At 35.5% G+C, this 21,006-nt stretch overlaps 1 protein-coding gene across 2 annotated transcripts in view; it reads left to right on the forward strand.

The window, feature by feature from the left end:
* The window catches only part of LOC128994320 (G-protein coupled receptor 52), a 56,125-nt gene extending 38,851 nt beyond the window's left edge, over positions 1–17,274 (forward strand). For both annotated transcript variants that reach the window (XM_054418765.1, XM_054418766.1), the window contains exons 3-5: positions 8,712–8,884; positions 9,794–9,960; positions 10,253–17,274. In XM_054418765.1, the coding sequence (XP_054274740.1) occupies positions 8,712–8,884; positions 9,794–9,960; positions 10,253–10,748 (836 nt within the window). In that variant the 3' untranslated portion in view covers positions 10,749–17,274. The remainder of the gene's footprint in view (positions 1–8,711; positions 8,885–9,793; positions 9,961–10,252) is intronic.
* Positions 17,275–21,006: the final 3,732 nt, after the last annotated feature.

Here is a 21,006-nt window from a genome sequence, read left to right on the forward strand (position 1 = left end):
CCTTGGATGGACCAAACTCGGTGGTATATACGTAGATGAACCTACAATAATACAGTCACACGGTTCATGTAGTTCTGCGTAAAACTACATGTATAATTATGTCAAAATATTGCATCTACAAATGAAACTTGACACGATTGATGGGACTGTAATAATCGACGAAGGACATACCTTGAATATAATCCCTAGCATCGTCATTCTCACAGCACTGTCAAAGACAATCTAAGTTTGTGACCAGTTAGGCTATAATGCATTGATGTACGAGTACTTTTCACTTAAATTTTTAAAAATGTTCTGCCTTCCTTTTCTACAATCAATGTTTATAGGAGTGTTTTTATCGATGTTTATCCTAGAGTGAGAAACTTATGTTTCTCTCCTCTATTAATGTTTCTTTTTATAAATTCGTTGACAAACTTTTAAACTATTCCAAGAAAATAGCAATATCTCTTCGCAATCACTCAGCATTAAATTCATGGTTATCAAACATCGTTTCAAGTGAAAAGCGTACACCAAAAAAGCTAATTGCTACCCTTCATCTATCCTTTCTATCGCTACCACCCATAAAATACACCGCAACGAGCCTTAGATTTTACAATACGAGAAGTATACTGACAGCATCCAAAGTCAATGGTATTACCAGTATAGTGGGGTCACTGTATGGAGTGGCGGCTACATGATAAAGCCAAATATTGACTTGCACCGATCAGCTGTTTCGCGTGCCAGCTGGTCATCAATACCCGCGCCCGCGGGCCCGCCCTGTCTCCAGACGACCACCTTTTGGCGGTAAATTATTCATATACATGTAGCCCTGAGGAACGCAGTATTGTTGTAAACAAGGTTACAAGTAACAAGTGGCTAAAACCTTTAACGTTTAAAAATGCAAATCGTGTGTAACGTAAAAACAGAATAATCAAAAATGAGCTTAATGTTACATGGAATAATAAAAAACACTCATTTACCTTTTCAAGATTATGTTTGTTTAGAATAGTTATTAGGTTAATAGAACTACTAATTTACTATAAATTCATGATTTCACATATACACTATGAAAAGTGATTTATCTAACTTAATCAGGCAACAGTTGTAAAAATATCCTGTTAAATACATTGTTATATGGGGTGAAACCCTAAAGGAAATTACCTTTTTAATTGCAACTCGCAGGTGCACTATATCATAAGCGTTAAAATGACTCATTTATAGTAAAAATCGGTTTAGTAGGACAGCTGGAAAAGGGGTGTAACAAAAGAAAACCCTTACTGTATGAAGTATACAGATGGATTGAACGTTCATCAGAAAACCGTTAGAATCCTAAGGGATTTCAAGTCGCAATGTTTCGGTAAAATCTTTGGAAAGGCATTTTAACCTTCATTTTATTCAACCTGAACAATGACTCAAGAATAGTGTGTATTCAGAATTCCAGCCTTCAAACTACTCGGAAATATGGATAAGTAAAAAATAAGTCAGTGAGTAAGTGGGGGATTTTTATTTTATATGTTTAGATAACATTTACCTATAATTTTTCAGATTATAGTTTAATGATTTAAGTTTGAATGATTAGTCTATGATGAAAATTAAACATTTATTATGAATGAGTAGTTGATAATTAGTTTCAGGTAAAGTTTGAATGTGCACTAGACTCTAATAAATTCCAAATGGGCAAAATTAATGAACCTAACATAAGCTTGAACTACCATTTACTAATTTTAGAAGTTAAAATCTTTCAAAGAAATATTGTAAGATGACCTAGTGGGTAAAGTAATGCAAAATGTAGCAAAGATACTGGATGGTTGAATTTAAAGTCAAAGATTTACCAAGTAAACATATCGTGGAAAAATATACCACTTGAAGTGGATGGCGCAGATGAGCATCATTTTCTGCAAGTGCATTTTGAGACTTTCTGTAAAGCTCTTCAGCGTTCTTTGAGATAAAAAACACGTTTCCCTTGTTACAACTGTATGATTCTTCTAACTAACTTATACATAGTCTTATTGTGAGTAGGTTCTAATCATACAAATCTCCAATTACTTTAGGTATGTGATAATATTGAATGTGGTAGTTAGGACCCTACCTTGATCGAAATGTCTGTCTGTCTAAAAATAATATTTAAAAAAAACAACCCCTTAAGATAGGATAACTTTTCTGCGTAAGAACTCCCTCAACTGAGAGCAAACGATTTTTAAGATACATGTGAAAATTTTGCTTTAAAGTAATCTAGCTTTTCAAACGCTATCTCGCTAACGTATCTATCTCAAACTTAACTATCTCAAATTTCGTAATCAATTCATTTTTCCGGTTGTAAATTTTTCTATGTCAAGCAAAATAATGTTTATGTAGCAAAATATAATTTTTATATCAGGAAAAGTCAGCTGATCACTATTTGTTTTTGGTGTATGGAAATTGACGATTTTTGAAGATCTCAGCTGTATGGAAATTTCTTATTTTCGAATACAGAGTCATGAAAAATTATAAAGTAGATTTTATCATGGGACCTAATAAAATTATTTTCTAACGTAAAAACATTGTTTTGACAGATTATGAATCCGTAAACGGAGGCTTTAAATATTAAAACGGACCAAGTCAGTTTGAATGTGATGAAAGTATTCGGTTCTAGTTATTGAGACAAGCTTGTACTTGTAATAGTCCCGTGAGAGTAACAGGTGAAAAGATACGTGATGGTTAAATATTCATCGGCATCAATTTTACACGCCAGTACAATGTCGATACTCGAGGAAGTGCCCTGCTCTCAATAGCATCGTCGATGATCAGTTCGTTTACACTAGATTTATTTTAATACTAGCAGAGTACGCGTCCTTCGTATGGTGTTGGCAAGTATAAAATGCTAATTGCAGTTATACTCGTGCTTTGCGTTTGCAATGGGAGAGGACACGGTTTAAGAATTTTTTTTAATTTACGGTATGATATAGTAAAGCCATAAAAAGTATTTAATTCTTTTTGTCCATGGTATAGCACATCTGTCATAGCCATAATGTTGTACCACTGCTCCTTAACAATAAACAAGTGAAATTATAATTTTTCACAGCTTTTTGTTGCTAGTTAGTTCAAATTACATTATGCCATATATACAAAAAAAAAAAAAAAATTAATAGTGCTGCACCCTGTTGGTAAACTTATAACTTATTAATTCTATTTAATAATAGAACCAACTTGTCTAGTTGAAACAGTTGGCAAAATTCCTTTATTCCTTTTAAATATGAATACTCATAAGGTTAACATGGGAAACTCCAGAGCCACTGAGGCGGAGCCCGGAAGGATTTTTGAGAAAAGAATGTGTCTATATGTTAATCGGGAACGTGAGCTGTCATCATACCAAATATCAGCCCAATCCGACCAGTATTTTTCGCGTTTACTTGTCACAAACATCCATCAATCCATCCATCCACCCATCCATCCTTCCATCCATCCATACATCCAAACTATCTCACTTATAATATTAGTAGGATTTTACAATTGCTATATGATTTTGTCCTACAGTTAGTTTGGAGTGGAAAATGTAACGTTAGACCTATATTAAAACGAAGTAAAACGGTTTTTTTTACGTTAATAACGATCTATGAAATATATTTTGCATTAAACACTTTAAATGTAAGTAGGTAGAATTTAAAAATTATTTGGAAAGTAACATTTTTGGTTGGGTATTTTAAACTAAATCATTATTGCATATACAGTACCGAATATTCAAATAATATATTTTTATGAAAGCTGAACAAATATGAACCTTTATCGAAATGAAACACGTCACAACAAACTACAGGTTTCGCTACAGGAGTTGGTTTACTTTGAAGTATCTCAAGTCAATGAGTCTCAGCATATCAAAAGTAACTAAACTTATTAAAAGAAATAAAAAAAAAATCATACATTATTGCAAAGAGGAGGTAAAACTACTAGGAATTGTATAAAATAAAAAATGCTCGTCTGTCTATAGGAATCTTTTTCATCACCCAACTTAAACCGGTCACCAATAGCTGTGCAATTTTGGGAAATCGACATATCCATTAGAAGAACTCTGTTCTCCAATTTTCGATCTCTAAATCACATAGGACTCCCTACTTTCCTAAAGCATCTAGTTTGAAGGGGGCATTTGCGAATAAATATAGAATGCTCTCCAAGAGTCAATAATGATCCTTATTTTACAATAGGCACAAAGCATATAGAAAACATTTAAATATTTTAACCAACAGTACCATTAAAGCTACTAGTTCTTATTGAATCATAAATCATTGTTGCAGCTTAAACAATATCGAGGCACGATAATGTATTTGAAACAATAAAGTAAGTGGCCGCTTGGGACGAAACTGCCCGATAAGTGTTTTGAGTTAACCAGTTAATGCTGCTGTTTTTGTTCCGCGAACGCTCAACAGGTACGTATAATGGCCTCTAATGATGCTACGATCGTTGCTTTTAATTTGTACCTTCAGAATTGCGAATAAAATAATTAGCTGTTTTCCATTGTGCATGGATAAGTGGTGAATAAGTTAATTAACACGGTGTAAACTTATTTATTTGGATACATGAATAGTTGTAAATATCGAGTTTATGTTTTTAGAAATTTTCTATTTGTTTTTAGGATTCATTTGTAGGAAGAAATTAACTTTTCGATACTGATGTAAACATAACGTACATATGGACCAAGCTGTAGGCCTAATCATGAAGATAAATGGTATCAGCAATCTGACACATACTTTCTCCCATTAGCTTGTCAACAACCTTTATCATGGGTAAACGATGAGAGTAACTATGATATTAGGTAAAATCACAAAAGTTGCATAAACTTTGAAACCGTAATTTTTACAGGTATAGGGTGTTGCACAATTTTGTATAGAATTATAAGGACCATAACAGATAAATTTCAATCAGAACAGGTTTCTTTTTTAACTATCCATTTTTCAGTTTTTATGGGTTTTATGGGAAAATAACAATACAGCGTTTAATGGGGAGTTTTTTTCTTTATTTAATGGGGAGTTACAATACCGTTTGAACCGTAATTTTTACCGGAATGGGCCGGGGCCTGTGTTACCAATTTGTTTAGAATTTAAAGGGCTACAACATACGAAATCTTTATCACAATCGTTTAAGTTATTTTCGAGAAAATGTGGGTTTTTCCGTTATTGTATGGGGTTTTATGGGGAAATCACCACAACAAAAATTTCTTAAAAATTAAAAAGACGCCTGGAGATACCATGGATTAGTACCCACATACCAAATTTCATAAAAATCAGACAACAGGAGTGGTCTGTAGCTATGTATACATCTACACACTCATTACTTCGAAAACCACTTTTTTGGGTCCAGGGGGACCCAAAACGAAAAACTCAAACTTGATAATGTTGACGAAAGCAATACTTTCTCCGTGTATGGAGAGAAAGTAAAATCAATAACATTGTTGAATAAGCCCCTCACAGAGTAAGCTTCTGCCTAAAATTATATTTCCACTCTTAAGTATCTTGTTACTGATATTGTTCATGTGGCATACAAAGTTCTATACCTTTAAATTGTATTTTCACTTTGATTCGGCGAAATAATTTGTCTATTCATATGATACATAGGATTAACAATGATAGCTATTTCTTGAACAGAGAAGATAGAATTTACTTTAGGTATAAACCGTACTATAAGGTATAAAACAGGACTCAATTTTATGGCTGTCCTAGGCGATATTCGGACCATAAGTAGGTCATATTGAACCGTATTGCTGAAACCCCAGTTGAGCCTAGTTGAAATAGGAAGTAGGTCGGTTATATTGTCCCCAAAGTGCATCCTGATATTTAGGATCGTTGTGCTGTTTTCTGTCTAGAGTTTGGCAATAAATACATATACAATTTTCAGTTGATATACTTAAGTTGCCAAAACGACAGTAGGGGATTGTTTTCGACGGAATTTATATTTGAGATATTAAGTCTAACATTAATTGTAAAACATTCTGGGGTAATATTTGTGCTGTATATTTATCACGCAATCTTATAATATATTAAAAAAATTGTTTTAAAAGATTTTTTTAATAAAAAATAATAGTTTCAGTATTGTTTAAGTATTTTTGTATGTTTTCGACTCAAAATAATCAGTAAATTGTACACTTTAATTTTGATTGGTCGTTTGAATCAGATAAGATGAAGATAGTGTATTACTCAATCAAATATCATAAATTTGATTATTTCTCGGAGATATTTATTTTAACACTGCGGAGCGGCATGGGTCCTCTAGCTTAGATTCAAAATTAACCATTTAACCGTCTGTTACTGAACTATATATGTTCAGTAATACACTATTATTTCGGTATGCAACTTAGCGAGTATAAAGTTATTATTTAAAACGTAACAGTCGTACTTTTAAAATTGTCATGTAAACTTAAGGAATCCAAGAAAAAAGAACATTTAGGATGTATATATTTCAATTAAATTTGTATTGAAATGTATTCTTACCTAATAAATCTAATAAGACTTTACGGTTTAACTTAAACTCTATGTATGGCTAGGTAATATGGAATGAAGGTGAGCCATCGGCTCAGTTGGTAGCGCACATAATAAAACATATTGACACATCGATATGTAACATAATAACGAATCGATTTATAACACGGGATTAGAACCCATGACCTCGGGGTCCGAAACCAGGCGCTCTACCACAAAAACCAGCTCCCTCCCCCTAAGAATGTATAATGGCACAACGGTATACAAGGACATTATAATATACGTATTTACTACTATTTACAATTGATCAGTTTTTACATATACTAAATTGTACAACACTTCACTATGGAAGCAAATGAAGGTTGTGTCAAAAATGTTCATAACAACTGAGAACTTAAATTGTTAATATTTCACCGGATATGCAACTGAATTAACTAAAACAACACGAGTTAATAGACAAGATGTATACATACAATACCTGCGGGAAATCAAATATTCATGTACATCAACCCATATAGGCTTTCTGTGTAAACAAAAGTAAAACTCACTTCCCTGGTTCGCAATTTTATTCAAATAAAAAGTATACGTTATGAAAACTATACTAATATAACAGTAAAATATATATTAAAAAATTGCTTTGTGAAATAAGGAGAAGGGAGTGAGAAATTTGTTTACGTGAACTGAAACATTATTTTTTTAAATTTTAATACGGCTTCTTGGCAATTATTTTAATCAAACATCCCTCTCTTATAACAGGATTCTCATAGAAGAACAAATATTTTTCTCCCCGTAAAATTTTATTTCCTGCTAAATATTTTACGTATTTGACATCTACAGTAGTCTAAAATCATTAATTTACATCAATTCAATCTTTCGGTTGATCAACTCAATCCTTCATTTGTATTTTTTAAATGGACTAAAACATTAACATGGATATCAAATTCTCGTCATTGATTTCTTGGTAAACCGGGTTTAAATTCCTTAACAACGATATTGATTGCACAATGAGTTTTCAAACGAGTCAATTTTGCCATGAAAAATACAGGTAACTCAATTTTGTAGAGCAGCTGATGCTCTGGCAGCCCGCCAGGGTGAGCCACCACTATAAATCACACAGGGCAGCCAACCTACTCTGGTACAAGTTTAATACCGCGTTATACTATATGTGATGCTCCGTATGTCCGTTACACGGTCTACTGCTTTTATTATCTGGTGTTCTGCTCTCTTCGTTAACTAAAAGTTTAATCTTGTTCTAAACTGTTTTTTTTTAGGTTTTCTGTTGTTTATTTTTTAATAGGAATGCTTTAACGCTGCAAAAACATTTTATTTGAAATGTATTGTGATGGAATGACCAACTTTTTTAGTTTTAAGTAAACCTAGGTTTAACAAACTTACAAACGAGTAAAATTATCCCGTACTAAAAGTGCATGGTGGCTAAAAGTTCATTAATAATTATATGTAAAACATATTTAGGTGTAAAAAGTCGCATTAGTCATTTCATGTGAAAATGATACTATAATTATTCCGCACAACAACAAAATTACCTCCGGTAAGAAATTGTTGTTTTGCCCAATTGCTAGTTATGTTGAATGCGATTTTATTTTAATGACCATCTGTTGTATTTCTTTATCTTTATCTGTTACCTGTTGTCACTGGCCGTGGCAGACTTACTGTGTAGATTGTTGGTGTTGTCACAAGTAGAAGTAACACTGATTTCTCGTTGCAGCGCCTGGAGACGTGATCAACTGTTACCTGTTGTCACTGGCCGTGGCAGACTTGCTGTGTGGGTTGTTGGTGTTGTCACAAGTACAGTAGAAGTAACACTGATTTCTCGTTGCAGCGCCTGGAGACGTGATCAACTGTTACCTGTTGTCACTGGCCGTGGCAGACTTGCTGTGTGGGTTGTTGGTGTTGTCACAAGTACAGTAGAAGTAACACTGATTTCTCGTTGCAGCGCCTGGAGACGTGATCAACTGTTACCTGTTGTCACTGGCCGTGGCAGACTTGCTGTGTGGGTTGTTGGTGTTGTCACAAGTACAGTAGAAGTAACACTGTTTTCTCGTTGCAGCGCCTGGAGACGTGATCAACTGTTACCTGTTGTCACTGGCCGTGGCAGACTTGCTGTGTGGGTTGTTGGTGTTGTCACAAGTAGAAGTAACACTGTTTTCTCGTTGCAGCGCCTGGAGACGTGATCAACTGTTACCTGTTGTCACTGGCCGTGGCAGACTTGCTGTGTGGGTTGTTGGTGTTGTCACAAGTAGAAGTAACACTGTTTTCTCGTTGCAGCCCCTGGAGACGTGATCAACTGTTACCTGTTGTCACTGGCCGTGGCAGACTTGCTGTGTGGGTTGTTGGTGGTTCCTCTGTCCGTGTACCCTGCCCTGGTCCACTCTTGGGTGTATGGTGACATAGTCTGTCGCCTCATTGGCTACCTTGAGGTCACTCTTTGGGCCGTTCAGGTAAGAACTTGTTTTGGAATGTAGTTGTAAATTTGTTGATCGATATTTACATGGTAAACATTTTCCATTCGCTGAGGTGGATACGTTTTTGTTCAATTGAGTTTTATTTATCTTCATTTTACACTTTCTCACCTTTTTGTTGTGGTTTGTACCTTCATGTTCCTATAATGAGTATATTAATAGCTCTTGGCCCCTCCTACCTATGAGAATCAAGTAGTCGATTAAAACAGAATATAAGATCGACGGTCGATTCACACACACTGGTTACTGGTTCTCAAATTTATCTTTCTTTCAACATAAAAATCATGAAAATACGTCAAGTGGTTGATTCAGGATCGTGAATTAAAAAAAAACCCTGTCACTTTTTAATATATACTAGTGCACCCGTTTTTCGAATTCGAGCAATTGCAAAGTACTACAGGCGTTATTTCAAAACGATTAACAATCATAATTTCCGATGACTTAAAAGAGTCAACTCAAAGATAATGTGTAATCAATCACTCCACTGCATTTATCGAAACTGAAAACGAACTCACTCTGAAAACGAAAAGCTCTTGTGTGTATCATGTGTTAATCCAAATTATTCGTCTGTTTATGTAAACAAAATCTTTTCTTCCTAATAAATGCATTGTGATTTTAATGGCCTGTGGGGCAAAGCCCGAGGACTTTTATTACATGAATTGGTGAAAGGGGGCGTCTACACAAAAAATACTTAATTTTGACACATTGTTTATAAAAATACGTCCATTATTAACGGAGGAGTAGTGTTTCGTAGAAATCGCCTTCACGTATTATATATAAGGATTATTCGTCAGTTGCACACGTTTTAATTTTATATTCTAATCCTTATTTGCCAGTTCTGGTTTATACATTGATACACCTAACGCTCGTCTACCTCTGCCTGTTCAGGTGTACACGTTCATGTGGATCAGCGTGGACAGGTACCTCGCCGTGCGCAAGCCGCTGCGCTACGAGACTGTACAGACCAAGACCCGGTGCCAGTGCTGGATGGCGTTCACCTGGATATCAGCTGCCATGATGTGCTGTCCACCTCTCCTCGGCTTCAACCAGCCAAAGTAAGAACATAAATGCATTTTGATCAAATTTGCCAAAGGAGTAAGTGTTCTCTAATAATTTGAATGGTGGCCTTAGAAACATTACTTCCTTGTTTGTTTTCGGTGTACTAAAGTACATGTGGAACTCATGGTCAATGGCTGCTTCACAGGGTTCAATCCTACTAGATTAAGCGCAGACTGCAGCTTAGCAGGTTTCTCCGGTCTAAACTCTTGTACGTAGCTCATACCGGTATGTTACTGATTTTTATGTATTTTACAAAAGACTTCTTGGTAATGTCATTGGCTTTTGCAGATTCGACGAAAAGGCGTTTGTCTGCATGTTGGACTGGAAAGACATGGCGGCTTACACGGTGACGCTGGCGATCATGGTGCTGGGACCGAGCCTCATCACCATCGTCTACACCTACACCTACATCTTCTCCATGATGAAGCGACTGCGCAGCGGAGTTCCTATACACGACAAGGAGTACGCGACCGCACTCTCCGAGAACCTGTCCAATCCCAGTCACGTGATGAGCTTCGTGCTGATCCTCACCTTCTGGCTGTCGTGGCTGCCCTTCATCTTCATCAGGATGTACGAGTATTGGGGCAACCACCGCTTCACGATACCCAACATCCACTTCACAGTCTTCTGGCTCGGCGTGCTCAACTCCGTCTGGAAGGCCATCGTCCTCCTCACACTCAGCCCCCAGTTCCGACTCATGCTGCGTATCCTGTGTTTGACCGTGTGTTGTAGGTCGAAGGGACGGCTCCAAGCGGAACTGATAGGTCTGGACGGGGACGACTGAGGGGACTGTCAGCTCCTACCTTACCCCGTCGACGAGCCGGCTCCTGGCCACTCCACGGTGGGTCTCAACTATCTGACAAGCCTGTAGTCTGCGGCGACGGCGTGCGGTGCGGCTGGGCAACCAACCTACACCTCGTGCAACGAATCATTAACGAACGCGGGACATGGGTTTTGATTTTTATATTGTTGGTATAACTTAAAATGGGAAAACTATTTCTGTTGATTTCAGCAAGATATGTAATATTGTGAGTCAATTGATAAGTTTCAATAGATTTTTTGAATACTCTTTGCTTGCTCTCGTTGAATAACTCGATTACTGCCCCGAGTTCCTCCATTGCCCAGCCCCGCCGCCCCCGCCAGCCGTTGCAGAGCCCGCTCGCGCGACGGGATAGGGTAGGACGCTCCTCACACCCATACTTTTGATAGTTATTAGCTGCCTTATTCACTCCATTGTTGTAGATTGATTTGTTAGGCCGCGGGAGGCTAAAGCTGTCCTAAGTATGGGCCCGGTGACGTCTAGCGTAGACGCCCGATCGATGTTTTCGCTTTTCGTTATTTGTGGATTTATAATAATTGTTACTAGTAATACAATCGGTGCAAAGTGTTTTATAGTGATGAGGAGGTTGTGTTTTTTATTCCGTTGTGCTACGGCATACCACCAACACCAGAAGACGACATAAGCCTTAATGTCATGTGTACTCCGGTCGCTCAACGCCCCTGCCTCCTCCTGTATGTTAGAAGCTTCACTTCGAGCGCTTGGAAGGTGACAATCAGCTGTTCCAACCATTTGTATGCATTTGTTGGTTTGTATTGTTTGAGCGGAACCTGGTTGAGGATCATTTGGTTCTAAATTAAACCAATGAATACAACTTACCAAGAATAAAAGTAGTAACAAACTATTAAATATTTCCCTGTGTAATTGTACTACTTTTATTATAAGTTTTGAACATATATCATTGAAGGTCATATATTACATGATATCTAACAAAGTTAAATGAAGCTCATGAGGGTATTGGAAAAGAATACTTAATTTCAGAACGGCAAAATAAAAACAACAAACCTGAGCCTGTATGTTTGTTGAGTTGAAATTGCATACACTAAAATTCTGATTAACCTATTGCGTATATTGTAACACTCTCAAAATAATTATATAAAATAATATCTGTACACGTCAATTAAAACTCAAATATAAATTATACTTAAATACACCACAAAATCCAACGAGAACCGTCTAATCCTCAATCGTTCCCGCTTGTTATTTTTTTTCAATAAATGTGGTGTTAAAATTGTCTTTAATAAAACTATAACGCGTTGATGTTGTTGATTTGAATTTGCAAGTATTAGTGTTTATTGTTGGTTGATTGTTGATTTACCTCCGGCTGCCGTTGTTATAGCCAGCGCCAACTAGTTGCATCGCTATGCCGCATATGCGATACATGTGACCTCCGGCTGAAGTTGTTATAGTAAGCGCCAACTAGATGTGACGCTATGCCAAATATGCGATACATACGACCTCCGGCTGCAGTTGTTATAGCCAGCGCCAACTAGTTGTGTCGCTATGCCGCATATGCGATACATGTGACCTCCGGCTGAAGTTGTTATAGTAAGCGCCAACTAGATGTGACGCTATGCCAAATATGCGATACATACGACCTCCGGCTGCAGTTGTTATAGCCAGCGCCAACTAGTTGCATCGCTATGCCGCATATGCGATACATGTGACCTCCGGCTGAAGTTGTTATAGTAAGCGCCAACTAGATGTGACGCTATGCCAAATATGCGATACATACGACCTCCGGCTGCAGTTGTTATAGCCAGCGCCAACTAGTTGCATCGCTATGCCGCATATGCGATACATGTGACCTCCGGCTGAAGTTGTTATAGTAAGCGCCAACTAGATGTGACGCTATGCCAAATATGCGATACATACGACCTCCGGCTGCCGTTGTTATAGCCAGCGCCAACTAGTTGCATCGCTATGCCGCATATGCGATACATGTGACCTCCGGCTGAAGTTGTTATAGTAAGTGCCAACTAGATGTGACGCTATGCCAAATATGCGATACATACGACCTCCGGCTGCAGTTGTTATAGCCAGCGCCAACTAGTTGTGTCGCTATGCCGCATATGCGATCTGCCGTTGTTGTAGCCAGAGCCAACTAGTTGTGTCGCTATGCCGCATATGCGATCTGCCGTTGCTGTAGCCAGCGCCAACTAGTTGTGTCGCTATGCCGCATATGCGATCTGCCGTTGTTATAGCCAGCGCCAACTAGTTGTGTCGCTATGCCGCATATGCGATACTCGACTTGTAGGGGCCTCACTTCTGTGATGCACTTAGTATTGTACATTCTATTGTACTTTGTACATACAGTCAATCGTACGTCAACTTTGTTATAAAAAGGTCCGGTTTGTTGTCTCGTAGGTGAAAGTACTTTTGAAAGTTCTCTGTGGTCCGAATATTTATGGGGGTATCTATTACATTTTCTGTAAAAAGCGCTAATAAAAAAAACTTTTTTAAACAAACTTTTAGCATGAGTTATTAATTGAGTTTGAGTTTTATTGTAAAAAAATAGATACCAAATCAATGTCAAAACGTAGTCAAATGGATGTAAAATTATTTCAAAATGATCAACGAATGTGGCCTAAAATGTTTTAGGAGTATGATAGGAACAAACCCGTGTTCACAAGTGTTGGAATGCCACAGATTAGTAAAATAAAGAAGCTGCAAAACCTGTTGCTAGTCAAGAATTATAACGATGCCGGATTTACCACTCAAGTTCACAAGAAAAAGACAAAACCATAAAAAATGCAATTATTATTATATAAAAACGTATTTACTACGAGTGTAGGAGATGATGATGAAGTCTCCGCAATCGCGGGATAAGCTCACGATTTCACCACGATCGCGGAAAATTCGCGGGAAGTTCCAAAGTAAGGCTGGCGCCCACTCGGATTAATTTTGCCCAGGGTTGCAAATACCCTAACTTTGGCACTGAACATAGCTACAAAGATTTCACAATACTCAATACGTATTCCTAAAAATTAATTTACAAAATCGTTTCTACTAGTTCAACCACATCTGTGTGTGATCCTTCGCGAGGCAACGGAAAGGACCTTTTCTCGGTGTTAGAGTAGCTCCAGCCAGCACCTTTATGGGGCAATAGTTTTTTATAGATCACATATATTTTTATGGCTGACAGCGTGGGTGTTTGTGTATGTGTCTGTCGATGTCAATGTCCCCAACGCTTTCCACAGAAATGAGCGCAACTTCAGATGGTTCTAGATGAAACTTGTGCCTCATGATGAGTACCTGGTGATGTCACTGCTGTGAGCATTGGGAACTTTGTTCTGGTTCAAAATAACCAATTTCTTCACTAAAAATAACTTATTTCCTCGCTATAAAAAACCGAGTTTGACGTTAGAAATTGCATTGACGTCTATCGTTAGAAATTGAGTTCGAGTTTCTAGTTGCAATTTGCAACAGTTTTCGTTACAATGATCGAGTTCCTCGTTTGAAGTAGCAACAGAATATCTGGTTACAAACTATTGAGTTCCTCGTTGGAAATTCCAAAAGAGTTCCACATTACAATTTACAACTGAGTTTAGCATTACAATTAGTATCAGAGTTTCTCGTCGAATTCGCATTGCAAATCGTAGAGATGTCGATGAGATTGGAGGACTTTTCTTATCCGGATGCGAAAATGGAATAATTAAGGCTACTTGTAAAATACTTGAGGAACAGGAAGTTCTTCATAACTGGAACGTAATGCATATAATTCTTTGTTTCGTAATAATTAAAAATCAGAAAAATTATGTTGTGAATTGAGATAAACAATAAACAAACAAAAAATAAGACACGTAAGTGATACAGTGCGTTATCTATGTACAGGAGACAAGATTTATTTTATATTTATTTATAAGAATCCCCGTTAAGCTCGCTACGCTTTAGTTTGGTACAAAATGCTCATTGCAGTGACATCCACACTAATAGTAACACTGGAAATAAAGACGATTTTGTGATGTTATAGTTATTTTTTAAACAAACAGTAATACTAGCAAGAAGTATTTTACTAAGAAGGAATGTCTTGATGAGTTAACAAAATAACTTTGGGTATGACTTTGGTTATTTGTTTTTCCAATTAAAATGTGTTTTATTGTTGGACAAGTTTATTTGTCTTATACTAACGGTTATTCAGTGTAAACTTAAGTTATAAAAGGTACTGTAAATAGATTGAGTTGAAAAATTAAGAGTATAATCGTAAGCATATTGTTTCAACATAAAATTACATAAAACCGAGTTAAAATTCATTGTAGCCTAACTAAAAAATTGAATCCATTTTGAATATTTTTATTGGCTGATTTCTTTGCACAATTGTATTCAGAGATGTTTTCATAACAATATTGTAGTGAATTAGTAAAAAGAATTCCACGATTTACTATAAACGTACTTAAAAAATATTACTAAACCTACTGCATCTCTTATTTTGCACATAATACTAAGCTATTCTATACTTTATGAGCGTACATAATGTTTTTAACAAGTATGCAATGCAGGCATTACAATCAATCACCTAATTGTGATATTAATTATTTATAAATGTTAACATTCGACTAATCATACATCTACTGTACTTTTTGTGTCCACACAGTACAATATAAAAATCTAATAACAATACAGACTAAAAAAATACAAAACCTACTTTGAAATAAAATAGGTGTTAATTCGATTCGCATGCTTATTTATCAAACTGTCCACTTGTAAATCAATAAATTTACGAACGAACTTTAAAGGCACATAGGCACCGTCGGTTCGCTAGCAATCTATTTAGCTATAGAGTATTGTTTCCATAAGGCCTACATTGTATTATATTGTTAATCCCAGGCCAGCTATGATTTATATATGTTATCATGCCATTGGTAATCAACTAGTCGCAGTGGATGAGTGTGTGTGTGTTTCTGTTAGTTTTAGAGTGTTATTTTTAAACTCGCCTCTATGTGACTATGTGACTATTATTTTTAGGTAAAATAATCGTCAAACCTATTGTGTTAGAAAATCGCTTTACTTCATTCGTAAGATGCCACCATAAACCTTTTATGCTAAAGTCGCTTCTTATAATTTAACGTTAAATGTTTGGATTTCCTTCATCGAATACTGGAATAAACATTTCGTGTGCGCGAAACTATTTTTACACTCCTCACAATTACCTACGTGGAGAACTATTATTGGATAGTTATAGTGCTGCGGTTAGCAACAGTTCTGGCGTCCACTGCTTGAAGCGCCGTGCAGTATGGCGCACGTGCTACGTAACCACACCGTGCTCCTAGCGGTGGACGCCAGAACTTATGCTAACCGCAGCACTGCTGACGGTCTATATTTAATTTAATTTGTCTATGGTTATATACTTACATGTGCGGTGGGTTATTTAGCTTTGCACATAACACGGTTGAAATTCAATCTAAAGTTCAATATCAAAGTTAGTTTCAAAGTGAAATCGGTACAGTTTCATTGTAAAATGTCAAAGAAAGTTACTTAAACAGGAGTTACTACCGGGAACAACGGTAAACGATTACAAAAAAAAAAAGAAATTGTTATAGAATATTTTAACTACAAATATTCATTCTCTGCCATTGTTTTAAGTAGTGTCTCGATGTATAGGGAGTAGAATAAAGGCTATAACTGTTTGTTGTCGAGCTTGATCAAATTACTGTATTTAGAACTAGACTAATAGCTGCGTCAAAAGTTTTGATCAATTTATGGAACTGCTACAACCAATATTACCTATTAATATATTGGTCAAAGACAGGTATTTGGTAATTAGGTTATGCTACTTTGCTTTTAGAATGGGTTTGGAGGTTAAGAAAATTTGGAAACACTATGTAAAGCAGTACAAGTATGTATAAGTGGATACAACGAAGGGTAAATATGTGTAAGGGTATTTAATATAACTTGAATCACCAAATTATGCAATTTGTCTATTAAAATCTCAACACCTTTGTTTTTGTCGCAATTCTATAGGGATATTGATCGGTAATATGATCATGAAAAAGGAGATAACTTCTTATCAAACATAGTTTCAATTATTGTTAAAAATATTTTGTTGAAATACTGTATCACCTTTTAAATATCACTTGGCTCTAACTAGACTATCACTAAGAAGCATTGGTTTTAATTGAACTCGAAAGCATTATATTTAACTTCCAACATTCACGACTCGGTCACTTCTTACTCTATGCATTGTGTGGTCAGGCTCCTTTCTCTATGTATCACGAACATCTGTTCTGGCGCTAGTTTCTGTGTGTACTATGTGTCGTATTTAGAAGCTCGCCTACACTTTTTTTCTAATAATTTATAATTTTTGTACGTATACATATAGTTTGCTAGTTTTGTAATAGTTTTTTAAAACGTTTGTCAACAACTTGTAAAATTAATAAAGTGTATAATTTTTAAATTAAGTTGGTCATGTTCATAAAGTGTAATGTAGATATAGATATTAAAATGTATCTAATAAATTAATTATCAAATTGTTACCTAGAAAAACTCTATCATTTCGTCCCGTTGGTGTTGTAGAATTAATGTAGACCATAGAAAAATTATAATATGTTAAGTTTGTATGCAAATTACAATGAATTTTGTCTTGGCACAAAATCAAAAATCTTTAGAATTAAGGTATGTAAGAAGTCAACAGGTCCGTAGGATTTGTAGTACAGTATGTTTAATATGGAATAAAGGTAAATCCCTTACCTTTAGAACCTTTACAATAGTTCATCTTGAGCTAGAACAAAAATTTACCTTTAGAAACAAACTGTATATCACAACGTATTGTTTTTATGAGATTACCTATAAAAAAAAAACATGGACACCATAGAAACTCCAAAAAAAGGAATTTAAAATAAAATAATCCACCCAGTCAATATTGTATAGTAATGTTTAGAATTATTTTTTTTAATGATCACTTATGTTATAAAAAATAGTGGAACAAAACATTATTGTAGTTTGGCTACGCCTTTGCAATGCTATTAAAGACACCCCATATAGTGATTTTTTTCGTGTTGACCTTTTTTGTAAACTAATGGTCCAAACAATGGTATTTTAATATCCAACGTCGGCTGTTAAACGTGGAGACAAACGTTTTTATCAAAGGAGCCAGGGAAACTGAAAAGGACTGACCACCAAGAAGAAAGATTTCAAGGTAAGTCAATTTGTATAAGTAAGCTACATAGATGTTTTATTAAAATGAAAAAAGTAACAATAAAGAAAAAATGTTCAATAATTATTTAAGAAACCCTTTACAAAAAGGCTACGAAAACACAGCTTTTCAGTGACAACAGACGCTGTGTATAAACGAGTCATGTAATAAACACCTTAAAAACTAAAACATTAACATTTTAACAATGTGCTTTAAATGCTAAAAGGTATAAAACAACCTAAAATCCTTTAGGATACGGAAAAAGTGACGTATACCGACTTGACGTATAAAAGTGAAACATCTTTAAATATAAGTAATTTTAATAATGTTATAAATTTAACTAGACAACAAAACTTAATATAGTACAGCATAGAGTCATTAATAATGAGGGATAATAATTACTCCACTCAAAACAACTTTAAAACTACCTTACAGTAAATATTGATCATTATTTGATCAGTATTGTAAGAATTCAAGTACGCACAGATATGAAAACAACTGAATCCACAATTGCAAGTTACCTGTTCAACTTTGGGAAAGTTCTGTGGCTTAAATGGTTTAAACCTGAAATTTGCCAAATTTGATATTGGCATTGGCACTGACTAAAGATCCAGCTGATCTAGCCTGTATAGCTACAATTTCATCATTTCCTCCTCTAATACCAGGCCGCGGTGACTGGTGAGACAGTGGCATCGCTGCTTTCCCGGCCTACTGAAACAACCCTTAACAATATGGGAGTGTCTCTGGACTTATTATATATTTTACGTGTTGATCAGAGGCACTCCCATAATGCTAAAGGTATAAAATTCATAATGGAGCATCTGCAAGAATTAAGTTTACATCTTTGTTATTACTGTTGGCGTTAGGCCGGCCGGTGCGACGTTGCCAAACCGTGCGGCCCTGCAGAAGAGGAGGCTTTAATTTGATTCATCCTCACCTATATTCTTCTACTACGCACCCTGACATCGTTATTGCAAACTAAAGATTGCATTGAAGTCGATCCCAAACTTCGCTCCGCTCTCAAAGTTATAAACGTCCAAAAAAGTTTCAAAAAGTCTTGAAAACATCAAACGTCCCGTACCTACAACAATGCGCCGTGACATCACCCTTTAGTGTTTCCAACGTCATTACGTTCGGCAACATATTTATGTATGGAGTTACTGGCATTGTGTGTGTAAAGGTCTGCGTGATGGTAACAAAGAGAAGTGACAATGAGGCTCAAGTAGGCCTAATTGTCGAACAATACAACATGTTGCAGTCCCTTGATGAGACCACCTGTCAACTAGCCGGGACTGTTTACAAATTTGGTCAAGCAAGAACAAGTGAAAAATGGAAATAAAATTTTATAATTAAATTATTTAGACTAGCTTACACTATCATCAGCTGAAACATTTCATTCAAACTTATCAAGGGTTTTATGACAAACAGTGGGAAGGCTTATGAAAAAAATACAATCTAATTTTATAATGCTTAAACAGTTTAAAACTGGCTAAAATTTTTAATTTTTTACATTAGGCTTTTGGGTTGCCATGATGGTTACGAAATAACAAGGTAAAAGTAAATAAAAAATCATAGCATGTTGTTGAATCGCTATTAGTTTTGAACGAAGCACACTCCTGAATTGCATTTATTAGTAAAGAAAACAATTTCTTGCTCAAAACCACATTTTAAAATTTAACTTAAAACGTTTAGGAGTTGAAAGTTTGTCTATACAAGTTTCCGTTTCGGTAAAAAAAACAAAAATATCCCCGCCGCAGCAAACCTGCAGACTAAGTAAATTTCTATCTACCTTTTCTGAAACACCACTAAATTATTCCCTTAAAATTGTCAGCTTTATTTCCTATTTAAATATTATAAATTTTAATGAGTACTTAGGTTTGCTGCTACAGGGAAGAAAATTGGGGGTTGAAACATTTTTTGCTTAGTATGAAGTAAACAAAATATCCAAATTTCATTAAAAAAACCATAGACAAGCAATTTTAACTTTTTAGGAATTTTTCCGTAACCTTTAGGCATACAACAATGATTCAATATACTAAACTATTTGTTTTTTGAGCCCTACAAAATGGTTTGGAAAGAAATTGCAAAATTTACACTTTTTCCCAAGGGTTTTCCCGAGTGTGTCCCCCGGTATCCTTTATTGTGTTATGTTAATACGAACTATGAATAAAAGTATACAATTTAAATCTTGAACTACAACGGATGGATTTTGTTGAATGTTTCAGTATAGGTGTTAGAATAGCACTATTTTATAAAAACTTGAAAACAGAAAGTTTAAAACAGAAATGAGTAGTAAACAACACAACACCATGCTCAACTGGCTTTCACAGTGCAGGCCCTAAAGTAAATTACGTTTTTAATTACCAATCGTCCTTTCGGTAGATCTTAACATTTATAGTGACACCTCAATAGGAAAAATCTGTTAAGTACGACGGATGGAAAAGGAATTTATCAGAGAAACCCCTTATTGTATTAAGTATACAAGGCGAATCTCGTAAGGTGTCCACTATTGATTGCAGACAAACCGTTGGTCCTAAAACGATGAAATGTAACATTTCCCAACTAAAATAACCCCAAGGAATAAGGTTAATATATATATATATATATATATATATATATATATTATGAAGGATGTACCAAAATCAGAGGTTTACTAGTTTGAGTCTAACAATTCTCAAATACAAACATCATGTCCTAATTATAGTTCGTCTTTACTCATACAAAGACAATGGTAATATTTTAAGTTAATCATTGAAGTATTTACTTTTTCCAATCTTTTCGAAATTACGGCTCTATGTGGACAACGTTTTTACAGTTTTGAATACTTCTACAGTATTTGTTTTAAAATCACAGATTTGTCTATTCTGATTTATTGTTCAGGATAATTTGTCGCAATGTCGAAAAAGATACCAACTACAATGCAAACAATTAACGTGCGTTTTTTTTATAGAGAAACATATTTTTAGTTAATTTTTGTTTAAAAAATATTGTTTTTTTTTATGTTTAATACTTGCTAGGGATGGTGGGCCTAATACCTTTAGAATGGCATGCAGTTTGATGTACAGTACTGAT

Source organism: Macrosteles quadrilineatus, unplaced genomic scaffold, assembly GCF_028750875.1.
Source record: "Macrosteles quadrilineatus isolate MER2022 unplaced genomic scaffold, UCM_ALF_1.0 Scaffold_5__1_contigs__length_97177068, whole genome shotgun sequence".
NCBI lineage: Eukaryota > Metazoa > Arthropoda > Insecta > Hemiptera > Cicadellidae > Macrosteles > Macrosteles quadrilineatus.